The following is an 18,698-nucleotide window of genomic DNA, read 5'->3' on the forward strand; positions in this document are numbered from 1 at the left end:
ATTTAATAAAAAGTACTATAAGCCAAAGAAGCAGTGTGTGAAAAACACAGTTTAACTTATGATTCATCAGCTTTTAGAGCCACCTTTAGGAGCAACACCTTTAAAGAAATGTTTTCTGTATGACTTCATCAGGTTCTCAGATCATTGTAGACTTTTGGCCAACTCATTTTACTTCATTGAGATTTGTGGTCATTCATTTATGTAGGGCTCTCTCAAAAATTAGCTCTCATTTCAATCAGGTTGACTTCTGGGCTTTGACTTGGCCATTGCAACACTATGATACTTTTCTTTTTCAGCTATTCTGTTATAGATTTTCTTCTGGGATTTGGATCATTTGATTGGTGCATGATTACATTATGGACAAACATCTTCACTTCAGTCTCCAGAAGTCTTGAGGTTGGTTCAGATGCAACTTTTACAAACCCAACAATACTTGTTCAGTCTTTTTTTAATTTGTACAGTAATGAACATTAACATTTAACATGCTAATGCCTGTAGAATCTAAGATGAAGCTCTTGGATTTTCTTTGCAGTTTCTTTGAACATTGCAAGGTCTGACCTTGGGGTGATTTGCTAATACACGTGCTCCTGGGGGACTGGTCTTGAATGTTTTCCACTTATGAATAATCTTTCTCATTGCAGACTGATGGACTTCAGATTGTTTGGAAATTGTGTTATAGCCCTTTGCAGATAGATGGACAGCAGTAGCTGCTTCTTTAAGATTGCAGCATTATGTTAAAACATACCTGAATGCTCCAGACCAGCAAACCTCCAAAACTTCTGCTTTTATAGAGGTGCTCACACTTGCTAATTATCAATTATTAGCATTTGATTAGCAGCACCTATCTTCTTAGTGGCTTAGTGTTTGTTGTATTTGTATTTAACCTGGTAAGGACTATTTTTACAATTTTTTTTTATTATATCTTGATAGGTAAAATGTTCTTATAATGTGTTTACTCCTTTTCTTAGTTCGCAGTGCTTCATTCTGGTACCTAATGTGTTCAGCTGGTGACTGGTGGTAATTCTTTTAACTCTTTGAAGCATGTAGGTATAAAGTCACTGTTACAGGACGAACACATGGTTACCTCACTATATTGCTCTTTACATATTCCAGAAGAGGGATATAATTCATCAGGCTAACGTATGTAAATGAATGCCAGTATCCCTTGGATACAGAGACAAAAACTCATTTGGGACTGTATGTGTTTAATGCATGAGTAGTGCATGGAAACATTTATTTTACTGAGTGATGAGGTGCACTCACATGCTCATGCATCAGAAAATTGTCGAAATATCTCAGCGGGCCTATGAATCATTGTTTTCAAAAGAGAGTACATCTCCCTGTCCAGCATTCGTTCAGGAGATTCAAGAGCTTTCAGTTGACTACATGGCCAAAGTTATATATGAATACAGGAGTAATATCTTAACTATTTATAACCATATAGCTGCTCCAGGGAGGCTGCTGCATTATGGTCACAGCTGTCCCACTCCAGTCTTCATACAGTGTTTAAACTACAGCCTTTACATAAGAGAGTGTGTACCAGAGCTAATGGGTTTAGTGAGGCAAGGGCATGACAGAGGGGAGGATAAAGGGCAGAATAGAAAGAGAAGACTGGAAGAGGACCAGACTGAGCAGATGTGCGGGAATGGGAGGGTGAGGACAAAGAGTGAGCACGATGAGCGCAGACTGGACTGCCTGAAAGCATCTGCTGCAACAGCCTCGGCACACTCTCAGCGTCTCAACCTCTCAGCTGAAGGTGCTGTCTCGCCAAATGGATTTGGCAGATATCACTCATTTGATGTTTGCCCAACAACAGATGGATCCCACATGGCGATTATTACTCGTAATCAGAATAAGATAGGGGGGGGACTGCAAAATCATGCAGGAAGTGTAAGATTTGGATTAGCAGTGCAGAATAAGCCTGCACACATCAACTTGTCCAAAGAGCAGTTTTATTCAAAAAGAAATATTAAAGAATCTTTGCAAGCACTATGCTTTTGGTCAAGGGTTTTGCTGCACAGGTAAACTCATTAAGTTTAGATCGTGAAAGCACTGTTGATTCACTCTTGCTTTTTCATCCTTTCATCATGCTGTGGAGTGTTTTGCAATTTATTTTCTTTTCCAGAATGTTCCCTTATCAAATCTGAGCCTTAAGAGCAAAGATGCTATTTTTTTTTAAGATTATATGGGTCAGTATTTTATTTGAGGATTTTTGCAAGATGGTGCCGGATGTTATTCACAGCTAAGAACAGAAACCGTTTTCTTACAAAGTTTAGGCGTGACAAAAAAAAAAAAAACTGTAAAAGAAGAGCAAGAGCACAACATACACACAGCAAATTGACCCACACCCGTGTAAAGCATGGGGAAGGGAAGAGTAAGTGCCAGACAGGACCCAGATGTCATGCTAAAACAACAACTTCTAAATATAGTGCTACATTCCCAGGCGTCTTTCCCCCTTGCCTCCTCAGAGCAGACATAGTTTTTATTTATTTTTATTTATTTATTTATTTTTATTTTGCAACATCTCGGTGTAGTACGACCTCGCCATAAATACACCTCTCCCTTACCACCTTGATACCCTCTTTTATTGGCCCTCTATTTTATTGCTAATGGACAGATGTGCAGTCAAAACTGTGTTTTATGGGCCCTACAAGAGCTTAAGTGTCAGCACTGCATGTTGCCTATTTCTCCAGATGCACAGATTTCTGTTCCATTACTAACCAGTGACAGGTTGATGGCCGGTTAGCACCCCTGTGCATTTCTCTGAGTGGAAACACGATTGTGTGTTGTACCTGTAAACGCTTCAAAACCCCAAATCATTAACAAGGACCCACTGTTGCACCAAACTGCTCGTGTCCATCAAGCATGCTTTTGCAGAGCTTTTGCAGTCACATGCCTGCTTTTACCGTCCTTAGGTTGGTTGGTTGTTAAAGCACAAGTTTGCTACTTTTTACAACATATACACACACAGATGACACGTTGTGTTTATTTATCTATTTAAGAGAAAGCATTTGATAGCACTTGTTACAAAGCATTTTTTGTTCTAATGAAATAGGTTCACAGTTTTTTTAAAAAGCAGTATGGCCTGTCTTATTCTCTAAATATTGGGAGCAAATGAGGGTAAAAGGTGTTGGGTTCTGTGAGAAATTAAAACTGCTTCCTCTGTTTGACCATCTGGATTTCAGCGTTTGTAATCATGTGCTGGGTCATTTAGCACTGAGGGTAGAATGTTAATACAGGAAAGGTTTGTGTATGCCCAAGTAAACAAACAAGACCCCCCCTTGTGGAGTCCTCGCCTACTGATTGGCAGAAACCCTCTTGTGGAATTGCTGTGTTAATTAGCCTTGCTTGATATGTCTGTCTCACATGCTCACTCTTCACATCACTGATAAATCTCACATGTCGCCATTTCTTCAATTTGAAAAGCAGTTACGGGTCTCCATTTTTATGCAAGCTGGGCCTCCTCTGCGGTCCAATCAATACTTTCACTACACCAGAATGTATGCGCGGGGAAAAGTGAAATAAGGACATGTCTAACTGAGCCGTATTAAGCTGAGAAGTCATGCATCCAAAAGAGAAATCTACTCAGGAATCTGTCATTAATGTCACACATCCTCCTGTCTCCTCTTTGCACATTTCCCTGTTGAAGACTTTCTACCAGCTCCCTTGTGTGATGGCAGTGTCCTTGGCACACACTCTCCTCACATAATGGAGTCATTGTCATTCCAGCCACACACAAGGTGGAAACTTTATCAAGTGGTCTTTCTCTCAAGCTTTTCCCTGCGCTACCTTTTTGTGTCTCTTTCAGTTCCTCTCTGTTGCTTTTGCACTACATTTCCATCACTCACTTGTCTTGCCTTTTTATTCTAGTATGCACACATACAAACACACACACGCACGCATGCACGCATGCATGCATGCACACACCAATGTTTGGAATTTCCTCTGTTTAATTTACTTTCTACACCAACACTTCTTGCTCCCCTTGGAAAGGTGATGCATTGACCCCCCGCTGCAAGACAAACACAGACCAGTGCACACTCACTGTTTACACTACCCAGTTGGATGCATATTTGTAAGCCTTTTCTGTCTGCATGATCAAGCAATACCTAAAGTTTTAGCCCAAAGCAAACAGCCCTATTTAAGATGCAAAGGATACAACAGCAAAGGTATTAGAAGAAGGATACGAACTGGTGGAACTAATAAGCCACAAGCCAGATTTCCCTGCCTCTCCCTACCTTTTTTTTTTTTTTTGCTCCTAATTCATCATTCTATCTCTCTCTTTCCTCTCAGCCAATTTATTAAAAGTCAGCTTATCTTTCGAGGTGTTTGATCAAAAGACGATGACTGAAAGGCTACACAAGCTGCGCTCAAAAGTCACAGAGGCTTGTAATCAAACTGGGGGCTGCCATTAAACACTCAGTATCTCAACTGAGCAAACAGATAAATCCTACATCCAGTCTTTTTTCTGCCACTCCACATGCATGTCAGACTAAAACTATCAAAGCAGACATGTTTGAAAAACTGGATTAAATGTAAGTAGCATATCCTACATTCAAAGCCCACCTGTATTGTAACTGGATCTAGCAGGAACACTTTCTACACATAAATAACAGCTTGCCTTATTCACCTGGAATTATATCTATATTGGATTAATCTGCATAATTTATTTGCCAGTGCAGGAAGTGTCAAAGAGGCAATGGGTGGCTGCCATGTTGCATTTTAATGAAGAAGACTAAAGGTTGGATTCTTTTGTCACCTGTTTTTAAAATAATGTCGGCCAAAGTCTTCCAGACGCTTTCTCGGGTGTTTTAGTTGCTTAATTCAAGGTACCACACATAGATATTAATAGAAAGGATTTTAAAAACATTGGCACTGGCATTAGAAATGTGTTTACACAGAATGGGTTCCGGGTTTCCACTGAATCAAGCAAAATTGTAGCTCAGGAAAAATAGTTTTTCAGAGGCTTTTAATGTTAATAGTCAGGTGGATTTTCTCATCATAAAAAATGGTCATCAAATTTGGATATATATTGATGTATTAGTTTTAACAGAAACATAATAGAAAGTTGTAAAACAAAAAAAAACTAAAACAATTTTAGTTGCAAAGCCATAGCTACATCTAAATCATTTTCACAATGCATTGTTGTCTTGCTCTCTTTACATTGGAGCAATGTCATCCTAAAAGACACTAGTCACTATAGAAAAATTTCAAATACATAATAAAGGTGATCACTCACCTCTAAGTAGACTAGCACTACCTCTTGACCCTTTTACTATGAGTGTCAGGTAATTGGGTTTTTCCTTTAATTTGTCACCAATCACAATATTAATGTGTTCATGTGATGTCTGCTGTTAATCAAAAAGTCAAAGATAAAACTAAATAGTATCGAAATACTAAATAGTATCATTTGTAGCATCGTTTTTTGCTTTCTAAATTTTGGATATTTCCCACATTGGTATTCCTTCTGTGCTCACTCTTCACTAAGAGCACAGCTCGTTCCGTCTCTTGTTTTCATCGTCTCATTCCAGCATTGAGTCAAAGTTAATTGGCTTTATTGTGCACATTTATGGCGCTGCAGAGCTTGGCATTATAAGAAAAAAGATAATGTGTGTTTATGAGCTCCAATCTTGCAAATATGTGTGACATGGCCTAACTGGATGAATATCCTCACAAAATCTCACACCCAAGGGAGGAGAGTGTATTTTCCTTCAGTGCAAGATATTTTGGAAAGCGTGTAGAGCTTCTACAGAAATGGCTGAGGTGGCAGAGAGAAAAATCCAATCCTGCTCGGGCTGAAATGTTAACAAATTTTTCATCCCAGTTCCCAAGGTACTGGTTCACACAATGCTGAAGGAACTTTTAATTACATTCGCAACTCGCAGAAGAATGACTAATGAGAATTTTAGGCTTTGTGGATCACTGCCATTATTTTGGGGGATTCATCCTTCATGCATTCCAACTAACTGTTACCCAGCAACTCAATCAGCGGTTGAGCTGAGCTTGCTACACGAGTCCAGTTCATTTATTAGAATATGTGGGGTGTTTAGGCCCTTTAGGGTATGCTCTGGGTGAAAGGCTAATAGAGCATATGGTAAATTTCTCTATTTATTAATGCCTTCCAAGTCTGCTGTTGGGTACTTAGCACACAGGGGTCACGTGGTTCCAGACATTTTAAAATGGGATTGCATAGTGGTGCACAAATTAAATATGGGATATTCATTTCCCTTGGTTTGCTGACATTAGCTTTAACTTAAATTCTTCATATGTAAACTTTGTTTATGATTAAATGTTTCAATAATTAATTTACTGGTGGTTGGATGTCACCAAGCACACATCTCCAGGGTTCATTGTTTTGTTTTACTTAATACATAAACACAAGTGCATTCCCCATGCACTGCACTGTTACCTTGGTAACATTTTTTTCTTTCTATTTATCACTGCCATATAACCACCTTGCCCCTGTCTGCAGGGCATTTTGGGAAGTTTTTATCTTGTTTTGACTTTGTCACTCTTCACTAGACAGCGAGGGGAACTGGATTCAGAATGAGAGAAAAGGTGCAACACCCCAGACATAAATAAGCTTTCAGAGCACATTTTGTTTTCTTTTTTTCTTCTTCTTCTGCTGATTTTATGAAGGCACGCAGGAAAATACAACAGAAGTTGCAAATGTGGTTGCAGTATGAATACCAGAGTGTTAATATTGGCAATAACTTGAGCAGATCTGAAAAGAACTATATTACTATGACGTAACTTCAACACCCAACAGTTCACTAATTCAAAAGCTATAAATTATACTGAGATTTCATCAACAAACCGGCAGCTGATTTTAATTTCTGTTACCATAGAACTACAAGCACTAATGAATGAATCTGCTACTCACACATTGAAGAGGTTGAGGCCGATGCGGTAGAGGCGTTTCCTCATGACGTCTGTGGACAGAGTGGGTGATTTACAGCTAGCGGGGTTCTCACAGTGGTAGCGTGGCAGGCTGAGGATCATAGCCTGCAATGCTTCCTTGGACGACGCCTCGGACGTTGAGCGTGCCTCCGTCGATGTGCTGCTGCTGCTCATCTGCTCTGAGCTATAGTCTGCTGTCTCAGAGCCACATCTCTTAACATCCAAAGGCTCCACCGCAGGAGAGCTACCCAGCACTATAGTCTCCTGTGGTGGAGGGGCCACAGTTGGTTCTCTTGGTGGTGGCGGTACCACCACAACAACCTCCTCTGGGCTTTGGGGGAATGCCATCTTATCCAGAGGGGTCAGAGGAGGTTGCTCCATCTCCCCAAGCTCTTCTTCAGAAGGAGGTGGCGCAGGGAATTCAACATCCTGCTCGCTGCCTTCTATCTCTGATTCTGGTGGTGGTGGAGGCTCCTGGGGTGGGGGTGGGAGTTCTTTGGGCTCTGCTAGGATGTCTGCAGGTGGAGGAGGGGGTTCTTGTGAAGGACCGGGTGGGATAGGGGCTGGTGCAGAATTTGCTGTCGTGGAAGTGGTGGTGACAGTGCTGGAGGTTCCTTCTTGTTGGGTGCCACTGTTGAGGGTGACAGAAGTGGATGATTCCCTAACTGAAGATGAAACGCGGAAGTTCTGACTGTCAAACTGCACCGTCACATCTCGAAACGCCATCATCAGCTTGCTTGCATTCCTTGAGAGGTCGGTTGGGTCTACGGAGCCCTGATGAATTACAGAGTCTCGCACGTCCCCACCCCCGCCTTCTCCACCACCTCCAACCCCTGCTGCCGCTGCTGCCGCTGCTGCGCTAAAGGAATCGGCACTGAACTGATAGTTGCCGCCTTCTTGGAGTGAACACATGGTCTTCAGACTCCAGTTGCTGAGTGCATCATCTATAGACTTTGCTAATGACTGGACCTGCTCAGTGAAGGAGTCTTCCAGGTCAGTTAGGGTGCCACCAACCGTGGCAGGCAAAGATGGTGAGCGTACCAGTGGGATGCCTGCCAGGTTACAGCCTTCTGCCAGCGCCCGTTCAGCAGAGAAACCCTCCGTATTTTGCACACGGACCTTGCGCAGGGAGATGCGTCGAGGCAGTCGACTCTCCAGAAGTGAATTGCGGATCTTCTCAAAGTTTTTGCTGAGCTGGTACTGGCGGAAGGCAGTCTGGATCTTGCAGGCAGCACGGCGGGAGATGAGGTGTCCGCCGTATTTGTGCTCTAACATTTCGATCTAAAGAAAATGGAAAGAGACATACAGAGCGAAAATAAATTGGTGAAACATTTCTTTTGTGTCAGTGATAGTAAAAGTGAGGACAGCAATTATTAAGACCAAATATGAGAGTCATAGTTGTATAATAATTTTTAAAACTGCAACGAATACAAGATACATGCGAATAGGTAAAAGAGTATTATTATAATTCGACGTTTTTTTGTAAGTGTACAATGCATATAGGCGTGCATTGGTGGAATACTAATCACGAGGAGATTTAAAGAAAAAATAAGTTAATTTAGTTGGAAAAAGAAAAAAAACATTGCCTATTTTTAGATACTAAAGATCAGCAAATCTAAATAATATTGTCATGGTTCAGTAAATGTATTTTCCATGCTGGTTTTGTTATGGATCCTGAATCTGTAACCACACTAATAGCTGAGTCATGGCATCCAGCTATTTCTTCAGCAAACAGAGCTCATAATCTACATGAAGTCCATAGAGAAGTCTTCCACACAACCTTAAATTGTCTGAAACGGAACAGGCCGTTAATCTTGCCTGTGAAAAATTGCTCAAATGCTGTGGGAAATAGATAGAGATGTAATATAGCCTCCCTCATCTGACAGCAGCTCAAACACTAGATGAAACCTCTTTGAGTTTCCCAGAACAATCAGGGTGTGGGTATCTTTGGAAGTGCCTAGAAAGAGCGCTTATCTTTCAAAGTCCTTTTCATTCGCACCAAATCAATGAATATAATTCTGTTGCTCATCTTACTTTATCAAGGGCATTAATGTGGAGGAGATTTCAGCTTTGAAAGAACAGCACCACCGTTTTACAAACAGAACTAGCACGATTTTTGTGAAAGTCTCATTCATGGTGAACGTTTGCCTTGCAGGGACTGAAACACCTACAAAAAACATTGAAAGACTCACCCACTTACTCTCATGAGTGAGTGGGTGACTCTTTCAAAAAACAAAACAAAAAAAACCCCACTCAAGACATTTCTACACATGCACTGCAGCCCTGAACTTTTCTAGACATGAAGCTGCGTGTGAGAACACAAGTGTCTCTGTCACTTCACTAGAACAAAGTCCGTGTGACGTCTGATGGAGTCCACGTTGGCATTGTAGCAGCTAATCGCCTGGTGGATTCACAACAAATACATCCTGCCTGCTGCACGTTCCATCAAGCTTGTCTAAACAAAACTGAATACTTCCAGGACTGAGAACGTAGCTGAAGTTCGGCTGCATGCCAGAAAGGACAGCTGAGGACGATGTCCTGAAGCGATTCTCCTGACTGGAGGTTATGAGTCAACGGCTGCAGATGGGCTACCTTTCAGTCATGTCTGTGAAGCTGGGGCGTCAGTTACACCAGAACCAATTTAGTATCCAGACTGGTGAATGAAAGGGTGAACAAGAAACTCAGGCTACCTCTTTGCCTCGATTCAACTACAAACGAATTCTACCTTGGTCAAATGACTTAACAGCAATATAATTTTATGCAAAATAAGAAGTGGAAAACTGTTTTCCATAAAAAAGAGTTATAGTCCATCACTAAGAAACACAACGAATACATAAATGTTCAAAATATTTTGCATGAAAATGTACTTTATAAAAAGCAAAGTATTCATCTGAGAGAATTCACATCTTTGCTTTTTCCTCCTTTGATTCTCTTACGGATTTAGAGCTGAACTCTTATATCAGAGTGATGTGTACAAGAGGATAAATTTGGTCCGTACAAAATAACCTTCCTGTCAATTCAAATGCAATTGAGTGAATGGTTACTGCAGCTAAGAAGGATCAAATTGTGACTTTCAGCTGCTAATCTGCTTTCCTTTTAGTCCTGGACAAAGTCACCAAACCATCAGACTTCTGCAAAAGAAAAAAAAACACTGATAGGCTGTAATGGCTGTAGGGTTTGCAATTTTTGATAAGTGGGTAATTCAGCAAGATGCAGCCTCTGTCATTGTCATTGGAGGAACCGAATCACATACAAAGCTCTTTAGAATAGTGGAATGACACTGAAAATCCACCTTATCTACTCCATTTACATTTCACTGCAGAGCCTCTGTGAGCAAAGTGAAACGTACTGAGAATATTAAGGTGGAGTTTGAATAGGATGCTGGTTCACAGCTCTACTGTATCTGCTGATGGCGACTTCTCAGTGGCTGTCATCCCTTGCAGACCAGTCGAACTCAGCCTGAATATTCATCGTTTTTTAATCTGGATTGTTCTGTGCTGCATGCACTCTTAATACAACAAGACGTTATCACCATGACTGTGCGGAAACTAAAATAGAGATTGTGTAGTCTTTTTTTTTTATAAGACAGGCGCTGAGGTAATATGATTGACCTCGTTACTCGCAGAGGAGTCCCTCATCAAAACAAATTCTGCAGAGTTCCACTGCAGGGGTGCCCTTGAATGCGCAAAAAAGGGCTGTCAGCTTGGCTGCATTTGATTAAATGTAGCAGTCGAGCTTGTTTGTTTTGGCTTCCGCGTAAGCCGGGTCGGGGATGATGAATAAAGCATTTGGGTCACGTTGCTTTCGTTATTAGAGTGCGTATCTGATACACTGTGCCATTCAGATGGAATTACAGCCACCGGGACGAGCTGGAACATGATGGATGGAGGAAGAAAGTGAGGAAAGTAGACAGGATTTGATGGCAGCTCTAACGAGGATTGTGTTGGAACTGCAAATGCTGTGTACCACTTTCACTGGACAGTCCAGTCAAAAGTGCAAAGTGCATGTTTTCAGAACACAGTGCACAGTGCTTCTGTCTGTGTTACCTGTTTTATTTCATCTCTAAGGACCCATCAGACCCAGTAGAAGATGGACCTTTGCAGATTTAGCAACTCTGTCCTTGACCTTCTATGTTAACACTAGTCCAGCTTGGTTTATGGGTACTGAAGCGTACTGGTGTGGCTCTGCACATATGTCAGAGTGTTACATTCTTCCTCATAAGTTTATTTCTCAGTAGTAATGTGAAGGTAGAGCATAGATGTAGGTGGTACTTGTGTCTTGTTTAACTGCACTGCATAAATATTAAGTTCTTAGAACTATGACTTGAATTCAAAAAGTCTAAAACCTTCAACCTTTTCTTTCTGCCAGTTGGACAAACCATCGTTAATTTGGAGTCAAGTTTCGTGACACAGAGAAAATGTTTTTGATGTGTCTTCCAAAGCCAGCTTGTTGGCTCACTGGTGCAGAGAATAGCATGCAGTGGGCTTTTAACTCACAGCGACTGCCTGCTGTGTCCATTAATGTTACTATAAGACCAGTTACAGTGATGCAAAATGGTTCACTTGGTGACGATTGCACTGGGGAATCTAATAAATTCCAGTTTACTGCTCAGTCAGCAATTGCAGCAAAATATTCAGGAAACTCTGATTTCTTCGTGTGTTAATAAATCCTTAGCTGTCATTTAAAGGGCTGCATGCTAATCCACTGCAAATGTAATGCATGTGGTAAAAGAAAAGGAGACACGTGTATAAAAAAAGATTGGAAGAAAGGTATAGAAAGAGGTGCTGAGACAGATGACCGTGTCAAGAATGGCATTGCTGAAAATCTTCCCCATTAGACCTCTGTCACTTCTACCTCTGATCACTTCACTAAGCGCTGATGAGAGATTATTCTGGAGACACAGTGGTCTGAGACAACGGCGATGGCACCGCTCTCTCACACCACGTCTCTAAATCGATTCTGACGGAGAGATCAGCACCATGCTGACCTCATGTTCCCCTCTGAATGAGGCACACAAAAATGGAGAAAAACCATGCAACACAAAGCGGTGCCACAATGCAGAATATGCAGAATAAAATTAGAGTGTGCAATAACAGATTTTACTTGAACTTTGAGGTGAACAAAAAGAAGAGAAGGGGTATGTAAATATTTGAAGTCAAGGACACGGTCTCTAATCCTCTTGAAGATGACCCATAACAAACAGGGGGTTTAATAGAGGTTTAGCACATTAAGATAATGATCTTACTTAAACACAAGTGCGAATTCAAAATGCAAATTTCAAATATTTTTGGGCTGCGGAGGCAGAGACGGGTTCTCAGCTTCAGATGCTATGGAGATGATAGATATCTTGGTTTGAAATACTTTCTCTGTCTATACATGAAATATTAATACCCAGGGGCTTTGGAAAAGGAATATGTTTTAGTCTGAAAGTTTCTGCTTCAAATAGAAATGTGTCTCAAAACCGAAAGGTCAACTAAAGGTGCAGTACACAGCTTTTTTGTTTTGTTTTGTTTTTACTGGTTGCAAATAAATGCCAGTTGTTGCCATTTAGAGTCAAGTGCCATGATTACTATCTCCACCTCCTTCTACGGTATCATTATCACAAATGGCCTCTTAGAAAAGCCTCATCTATATTCAACTTGTGACATTTAAACCTAATTGTAAAACTATATATGTGAAGGCTTCTTAAAGAATACCAATTACCTTGATAATCAAAAATTAGTTAACCTCACTTATTCATTCCTGCAGAACGTTGAAGACAGCTTTGACTAAAATGCTTTCTAAACACCTTTTTTTCAGTGGTAACATTTATCTCTTTTTTATCCACTCAGTTTTTGAGAATCACTCTTATTTGCTTCCTTTCATCTATGAGGCAATATTAGTTTAGCTTAGCTCGGCTTTTTCTGAACACAAAATGTGCTGAACTGTACCTGCAAAGCTAAGTAATGTCATAGACTTGTAAAATACTACCCACCCTGAGATTAAATACTGCCTGTTTTACAGTCCCTATAAATCAAACAGCCCTAAAATACTGATTCGTCGAGTTTCGTCCTTAAACGTGCAGGCACAGACTGAGCTGTGTGAACAAAACTGCAGATGATCTTTTCACATGCTGCAGAACTAAGGGGTGGAAATTCAAACCATGATTATTAGCTTTCATGCTCATGCACAGTCTTACAGCGCAGAAACATCTGCATGATTAATGAGATGATTATATAACAGCAAAACTGGGACACAACTAATGCTGACTGTATGGGTAAATGAGGATGACAATAGAAAAGTCTTGATGTCATCAGAGGATGGAAATCTTTTTAGCTCATGCGTCCTTGACCAAAGTCATTTACAGAAAAAGCTCAGCGGTGACTAAATTTTAATGCAGACACTATCTTAATTTAATAAAAAAATAGAATTACACTGATGGGCCTTGGCCAAACAAAAACTGCAAGGAAAAAGTCCCAGCGTGGCCGAAATCAGATGTAATCCACTGCTGCGGACATCTGCAGAACAATACCCCCCTAAAATTCTAAATTTTGCATGAGCTGTTTAAAGAGAAGAAAAGTGATCATCTTATTGTGGAATGAAAAAAAAAAACTATAAACCCTAACTTGGGTTTTGTGAGATAGATAACATACATTTGCACTTTTTAGTGTATTTATGAGTGAAGGCAGCCCATCAAATCCATTTTCAGTGCTCTTTTTGATTCTTGGGAAATATGAACTGCTGAAGCAGATATTAGCAGCAGCTACTGAGCAGAAGTAAAGGTCACATCACCTCATTATAAAACAAAGTGCTGTGCATTCTGCATGAGTTGTTTACTTCTTCAAGACCTCTCCATTTTATGAGCAACTTAAAGTACACACAGTTGTGTGTGACTAGGATTGTAGCTAGAAGAGTTTAAATTGACAAAAATTAACTGAAAGGGCAGAAAGAAAATGTTTGGAGACTATATTCCCCGCCCTTCTATGTGCACACATGGGAAACCAGCAGAGCTGTAGCAAGAACCCCCCAGGTAACACAGCAGAACAAGCAGGTGTAAGTGTAGAGAAAGCATCAGTGACAACAGATATGACACTGATTAAGTCAGACAGCATGAAAATGCCAAGCCTGAGTGGAGCAGGGTTGCAAAGGGGCTTGCAGGTATGCAGCAACTTTAGGCAGGCAACGCAAAAGGCTCATCTTATATGAGTGAGCCATGAGCAAAACAAATATAATGTACATTTCCATGTAAGTGTATGTATTATTACATGGATTGACTAGTATTTAAATTTAAACCATTACGTATTTAAATTTAACCTTATTTAGAGAGAAAAAGTAATAGGGGGATCTGGAGGTTGAACGCTAAACTAAAGTGAGTTAATGCTCAAATACTTCATCATGAGGTCCTTCCCCAGTTATCAAGGTATCGCCCCACAGATCCAATTACTCTGACATTGATCTGGAGATCCATCAAGCCCCCTGCACCCCAGGTTGTACAGACAGAAGATCAATCTAGCTGATCACGTATCTCAAGCCTTGTTGACAGGGAGATCACAGGAAAGGGGGACCTTCAGATGTAAGATTAAAAGAGAGAAAATGGAAGTGAGAAGGAGACGTTAAGGTTAAAAGAATCATGAGCCTCAATTAGAGAAGTGACAACTGAGGAAATGCAATCAAAACTGAATGAAATGGAGCTGACAGAGAGCGAATATGGAAAAACTATCCAGCTCAGACATATTAGTTTCAGTGGCTTGGAATGAATGCTTTGCTGGCTTATCTGGCAGTTTTCTGTGTGTTCTTCTCACTCTGCGAATTTAAATATGTATTGGCAGAGAAGGACACAATCCAAATGACATCTCCCCTGTCACCTGTGAGCAAATTTCCTTTCAGAGTGTGTCACTGGTGCTCTGACTCTGAGAAACACTTAATACTAGAGCGACCATGTTTACTGATTGTTCTGGGTTATTGATTAAGCGCAGCCAAGCGTGCCGCACAGCACTTACAGGGACAGTAATAGAAGTCAAGACTTGAGGGACCGAGGTGTACCTTGAAAAGAAACAAATTGAACCAAGGGACTCGGAATACCTGAAAAAAATACCTGCATGAAGTACATTACAGTGGCTCAAGTCTGACAAGTTTCTGCTTGAAATACAGAGGATCCCAGCGAAATTAGTATTGCACATTAATATAGGGAAGCAATTTGAAAAGGAAACTCGGAAAAACGAATAGATTTGGGGGGCCTGGATATAGTTTACACTTGATATTACAACTTCCACAAGGCAGTTTAAAGGAGTCTTGGATGGCTTTCTTTCAAAATCATAACTTCAAATCTGGATTCACATTCAAAACACAGATTCTACTACTGCAGCTCTTTTTTGCTCATTTGTTTGTTTTCTTTTAGCAGAAAGGGAGTGCTTAGCTAGTTAGCAGTAGGAAGCTGGGTGAGCAAGATCCCTCTACAGTGTTACTTGCTTTATACATTACACCTTGACACACCAAAACTGGAGCACATGTGCAGTGTGTTAATGCAGTTATTGTTTATATAGCTCTGTTAAAATGGCGCAAAAAAAGACCAGATCCACAAACACTGATTGAGAAGTGCACTTCACCTTAGCAGATGGTGAAGCCTAGCCAACAGCCAGCCCACTGACCACACCCCTAATGATGCATCAGTAACTTCAAGCCCTAATAATTTAACAAGTTAGCTATGAAAACATCCATCCCCAGTACAATTGTCGTGAAACGGAAAATTAACTAGAGAGACAACAGAATATACGGCTGTAAACAGGTTTATTTTAGCTTTAAAGTTGGCCATGCTTTTATCAGCATCTATAGTTACTGACTCTCTTTGAAAGGCTGTAAATAAACAGCAGTTTATGGAAATGCATTTTTCAGCCCTCAAGGGTGCTTTTCTTACAGGCTGAATCTAAAATGGATCTAAAATTCAGTGGAGGGCCCTTTTACATAATCAATCCAGCACAAAAACGGTGAGGAGCCCCTCAGGTAGGGGCCTTACCTGCCATCTTACCTTGTCGAAGCTCGATGGACTGAAGAATGTTGTTTAGATGGATGATAATGAAAATTAATGTTTGATGGCTCTTGATGATTATGTAATGTAGATGATATCTGAGCTCCTGATGAACAGCGTGATAAGAACACAGACACGAGAACATGAAAATGCACGTAGAAAAACAGTCACTTTTTACAGTTCAGGACAAAGTCGGTTTAACTCGCTGCAATGAAATGTGCTTTTATTCTCCACAAATGTTAAGGCTTTTCACCATCCACTGATTAATATAAAGCATTAGAAAATATACAAATTTTAAAGGAGTCATGCAAATACAAACTTGCATTTTGTGACATTGTTTTTACTTCGACTTTGATAGGTAATTGTGCATCCTTGCTAGAATAGTAAAGCAGCCTGCACCTGAAAACTGTTTAGTGTAGTCTCAGAAAATCACAGTTTGAAAAAAACAATCCGGTTTTGGTGATGAAGACAACTGACGATGTCAATGAAGTGATGACATGGCATTGATGATGATGGTTTATGATAATGGAGAAAAGGAAATATTTTTGACAGCCCATAAGCGGTAATAGGGATCAATACATCGAACGAACAAAAACATAAATGAACAAATTTAAAAAATTAAAATAAAATTAAAAAGTCAGACACCAGCTTTGACCACAAACCACCTGACCTTCTCTTCAGACAAAAAAAACGAAACACCACAAAAATGTCAGACCACAGGACGTACAATACACACAAGCCAAGCTACTGCACCTCCTGCCCTCCCCCTCCCTCTCCCAAACACAACACACCAACACTCAACCCGCCCCCTCCCAACCCCAACACAACCCTACCTGCTTATTTTTGAGGTCAAGCGAGAGCTCATAGTCAGAGGCGGCGGAGTGCGAGCCGGCCCCGTTGCGCTGCACCCTCAAGGGCGAGGCTGTGTGGTGCAGACTGGCTCTCCTCCCCGGGCCACCTCCTTTTGCTCCTCCCCCTTCCTCGTCCTCTTCCTCCTGTGCTGCTTCACCCTCGCGTGGCTTGGCCTGCGCCTCCTCTACCTCTTGCTTTGTCTTTGCCTCCACAACTTCTTCTGACTCTTGATTCTCTTTCTCTGCAACCGTCTGCTCCTCTCGGCAAGGCGAAGGGGCTTTAGGGGCTTCCTGTGGGGCCGCCTCGCTCAGAGCCTTGACTTGCGGCTGAGGCTCGGGCTCTGGTGCAGGCTGGGCTTTCGGCTCAGGTTCTGGCTGAGGTTTGACTTCGGGTTGGGGTTGGGGTTGAGGTTGAGGTTGAATCTGCGGTTGGGGCTCAGTCTGTGGTTGGGGCTGTGCTGGCTGAGTCTGTGGCTGAGTCTCTTGCTGCTGTTGTTGGGGCTGCGGTTGCAGTTCGGGTTGCGGCTGTAGCTGTGGCTGTGACTGGGCCTCACTCTGCAGCTCTCCTTCTCCTCCCTTCCCTTCCTGAACCATAGACGAGTCTGGAGAAAGGTCATCGCTGCAGAAAGGAGGAGAAAATGCAGAGTGAGGTGTCTGCTGCATCCGTGGTGAGCTCTGACCTCTTCTCCAGGCTGCCTGGGTTAGTGGTAAGATGTTGACCCTTTCTCTCTTTTTTCTTTTTTGTGCCTCATCACTCAACAGTTCATCTGTCTGCCTGCTCTGTTATGAATGCCTTTCTTGTCTGTCTAGACACTGACAGACAATGAAAACCAGGAAAACATAAAGCACAGAGCAGCTTATAAAACCACAGTGTACAAAAGTTTAAAAAAAAAGAAAGAAAAAGATCAAGGCATTACTTCTTACAGCAAAATCTTTAGAAGAGAAAATGTGAAAAAAACAAGATAGTTAACAGCCAATAGTGACACACGCTCCCACACACACAGACGTAGGGGGGACAGTCATGCAGCCAAAACAAATGTCACTAAATGTGTGCCTGCTTGTGTGAATACTTGTATGTTGGAGTGTACTGTAGGTGTCGTTTTACACTTTAAAACAAAAAGAGGTGTAATAGGCATGTAATATACAGGAACAAATAATATATTTATATACTTTTTGTCCACATAGCAAATACCAGCTGTTTCTCTAATCATCCAATGTGTTTAAAGACATTTTGATCTAACTGACATCACCTTGAGAGCAGTTTTCAATGCTCCCTTGTCAGCTGATAGAAGAACATGACTAAGCAGTCATGTTAGTGGCTCAGTAAGGCTGCACTTAATCTGCCAGTATCATTTATCAGGAGTGCTTGTCAGACGGTCAAGAAGCTTCTGAAACACCTTTCCGTCACACCCTGATAACCGGGGCATTGGGATGTTCAAATGGAAATGCACACACACTGGCATCTGTGTTGAAGATAAAAGTAAGCATGGTTTAAACTGCTCTCACTGCCAATTTTTCTTTCTTTCAGTTGGACTATTTCTGCCACTTTGAGACATACAAAAAAGTGCCTTCAAGAAAAAAAAAGTGATATTGACCACAAACCAAGCTGTGTAGAGTGTAGCTCTTATTTTAGCACACATGTGCCTTTAAACACATGGGACTGACTAATCTTTGATTACATATTGATGAAGTTTGAAAGACATTTCAACGTTTCTGTTTATTATAAGAACAACATGTATCAGCAGATTTTCCTGAAAGACTTACTTTGAATTTGTGCCGGTTTTGCACACCAGCTAAAAGTAACTGTGATAACAAGATAAGACTCCCCCCCCCCCCCCCGTTATTGGATTTGGTGATAAGAATTGAATCACTGAGCATAAAATCACCACTTTTCATGCAGAACTTCAGAAGAAAGTCAACACGATTTTTCTTCAGAGGAAGAC

General features: G+C 41.1%; 1 protein-coding gene across 4 annotated transcripts in view; it reads right to left on the minus strand.

The window, feature by feature from the left end:
- iqsec3a (IQ motif and Sec7 domain ArfGEF 3a) overlaps positions 1–18,698 on the minus strand; it is a 116,631-nt gene that overhangs the window by 38,902 nt on the left and 59,031 nt on the right. For 2 of the 4 annotated variants that reach the window (XM_026147346.1, XM_026147347.1), the window contains exons 3-4: positions 16,738–17,374; positions 6,884–8,181 (exon numbers count right to left, since the gene is read on the minus strand). In XM_026147346.1, the coding sequence (XP_026003131.1) occupies positions 6,884–8,181; positions 16,738–17,374 (1,935 nt within the window). Of the gene's footprint in view, positions 1–6,883; positions 8,182–15,904; positions 16,619–16,737; positions 17,375–18,698 lie in introns of those variants that run through there. The other 2 variants (XM_026147348.1, XM_026147349.1) reach the window with 2 other exon arrangements.

This window comes from Astatotilapia calliptera, chromosome 17 (assembly GCF_900246225.1).
Source record: "Astatotilapia calliptera chromosome 17, fAstCal1.2, whole genome shotgun sequence".
Taxonomy (NCBI): domain Eukaryota; kingdom Metazoa; phylum Chordata; class Actinopteri; order Cichliformes; family Cichlidae; genus Astatotilapia; species Astatotilapia calliptera.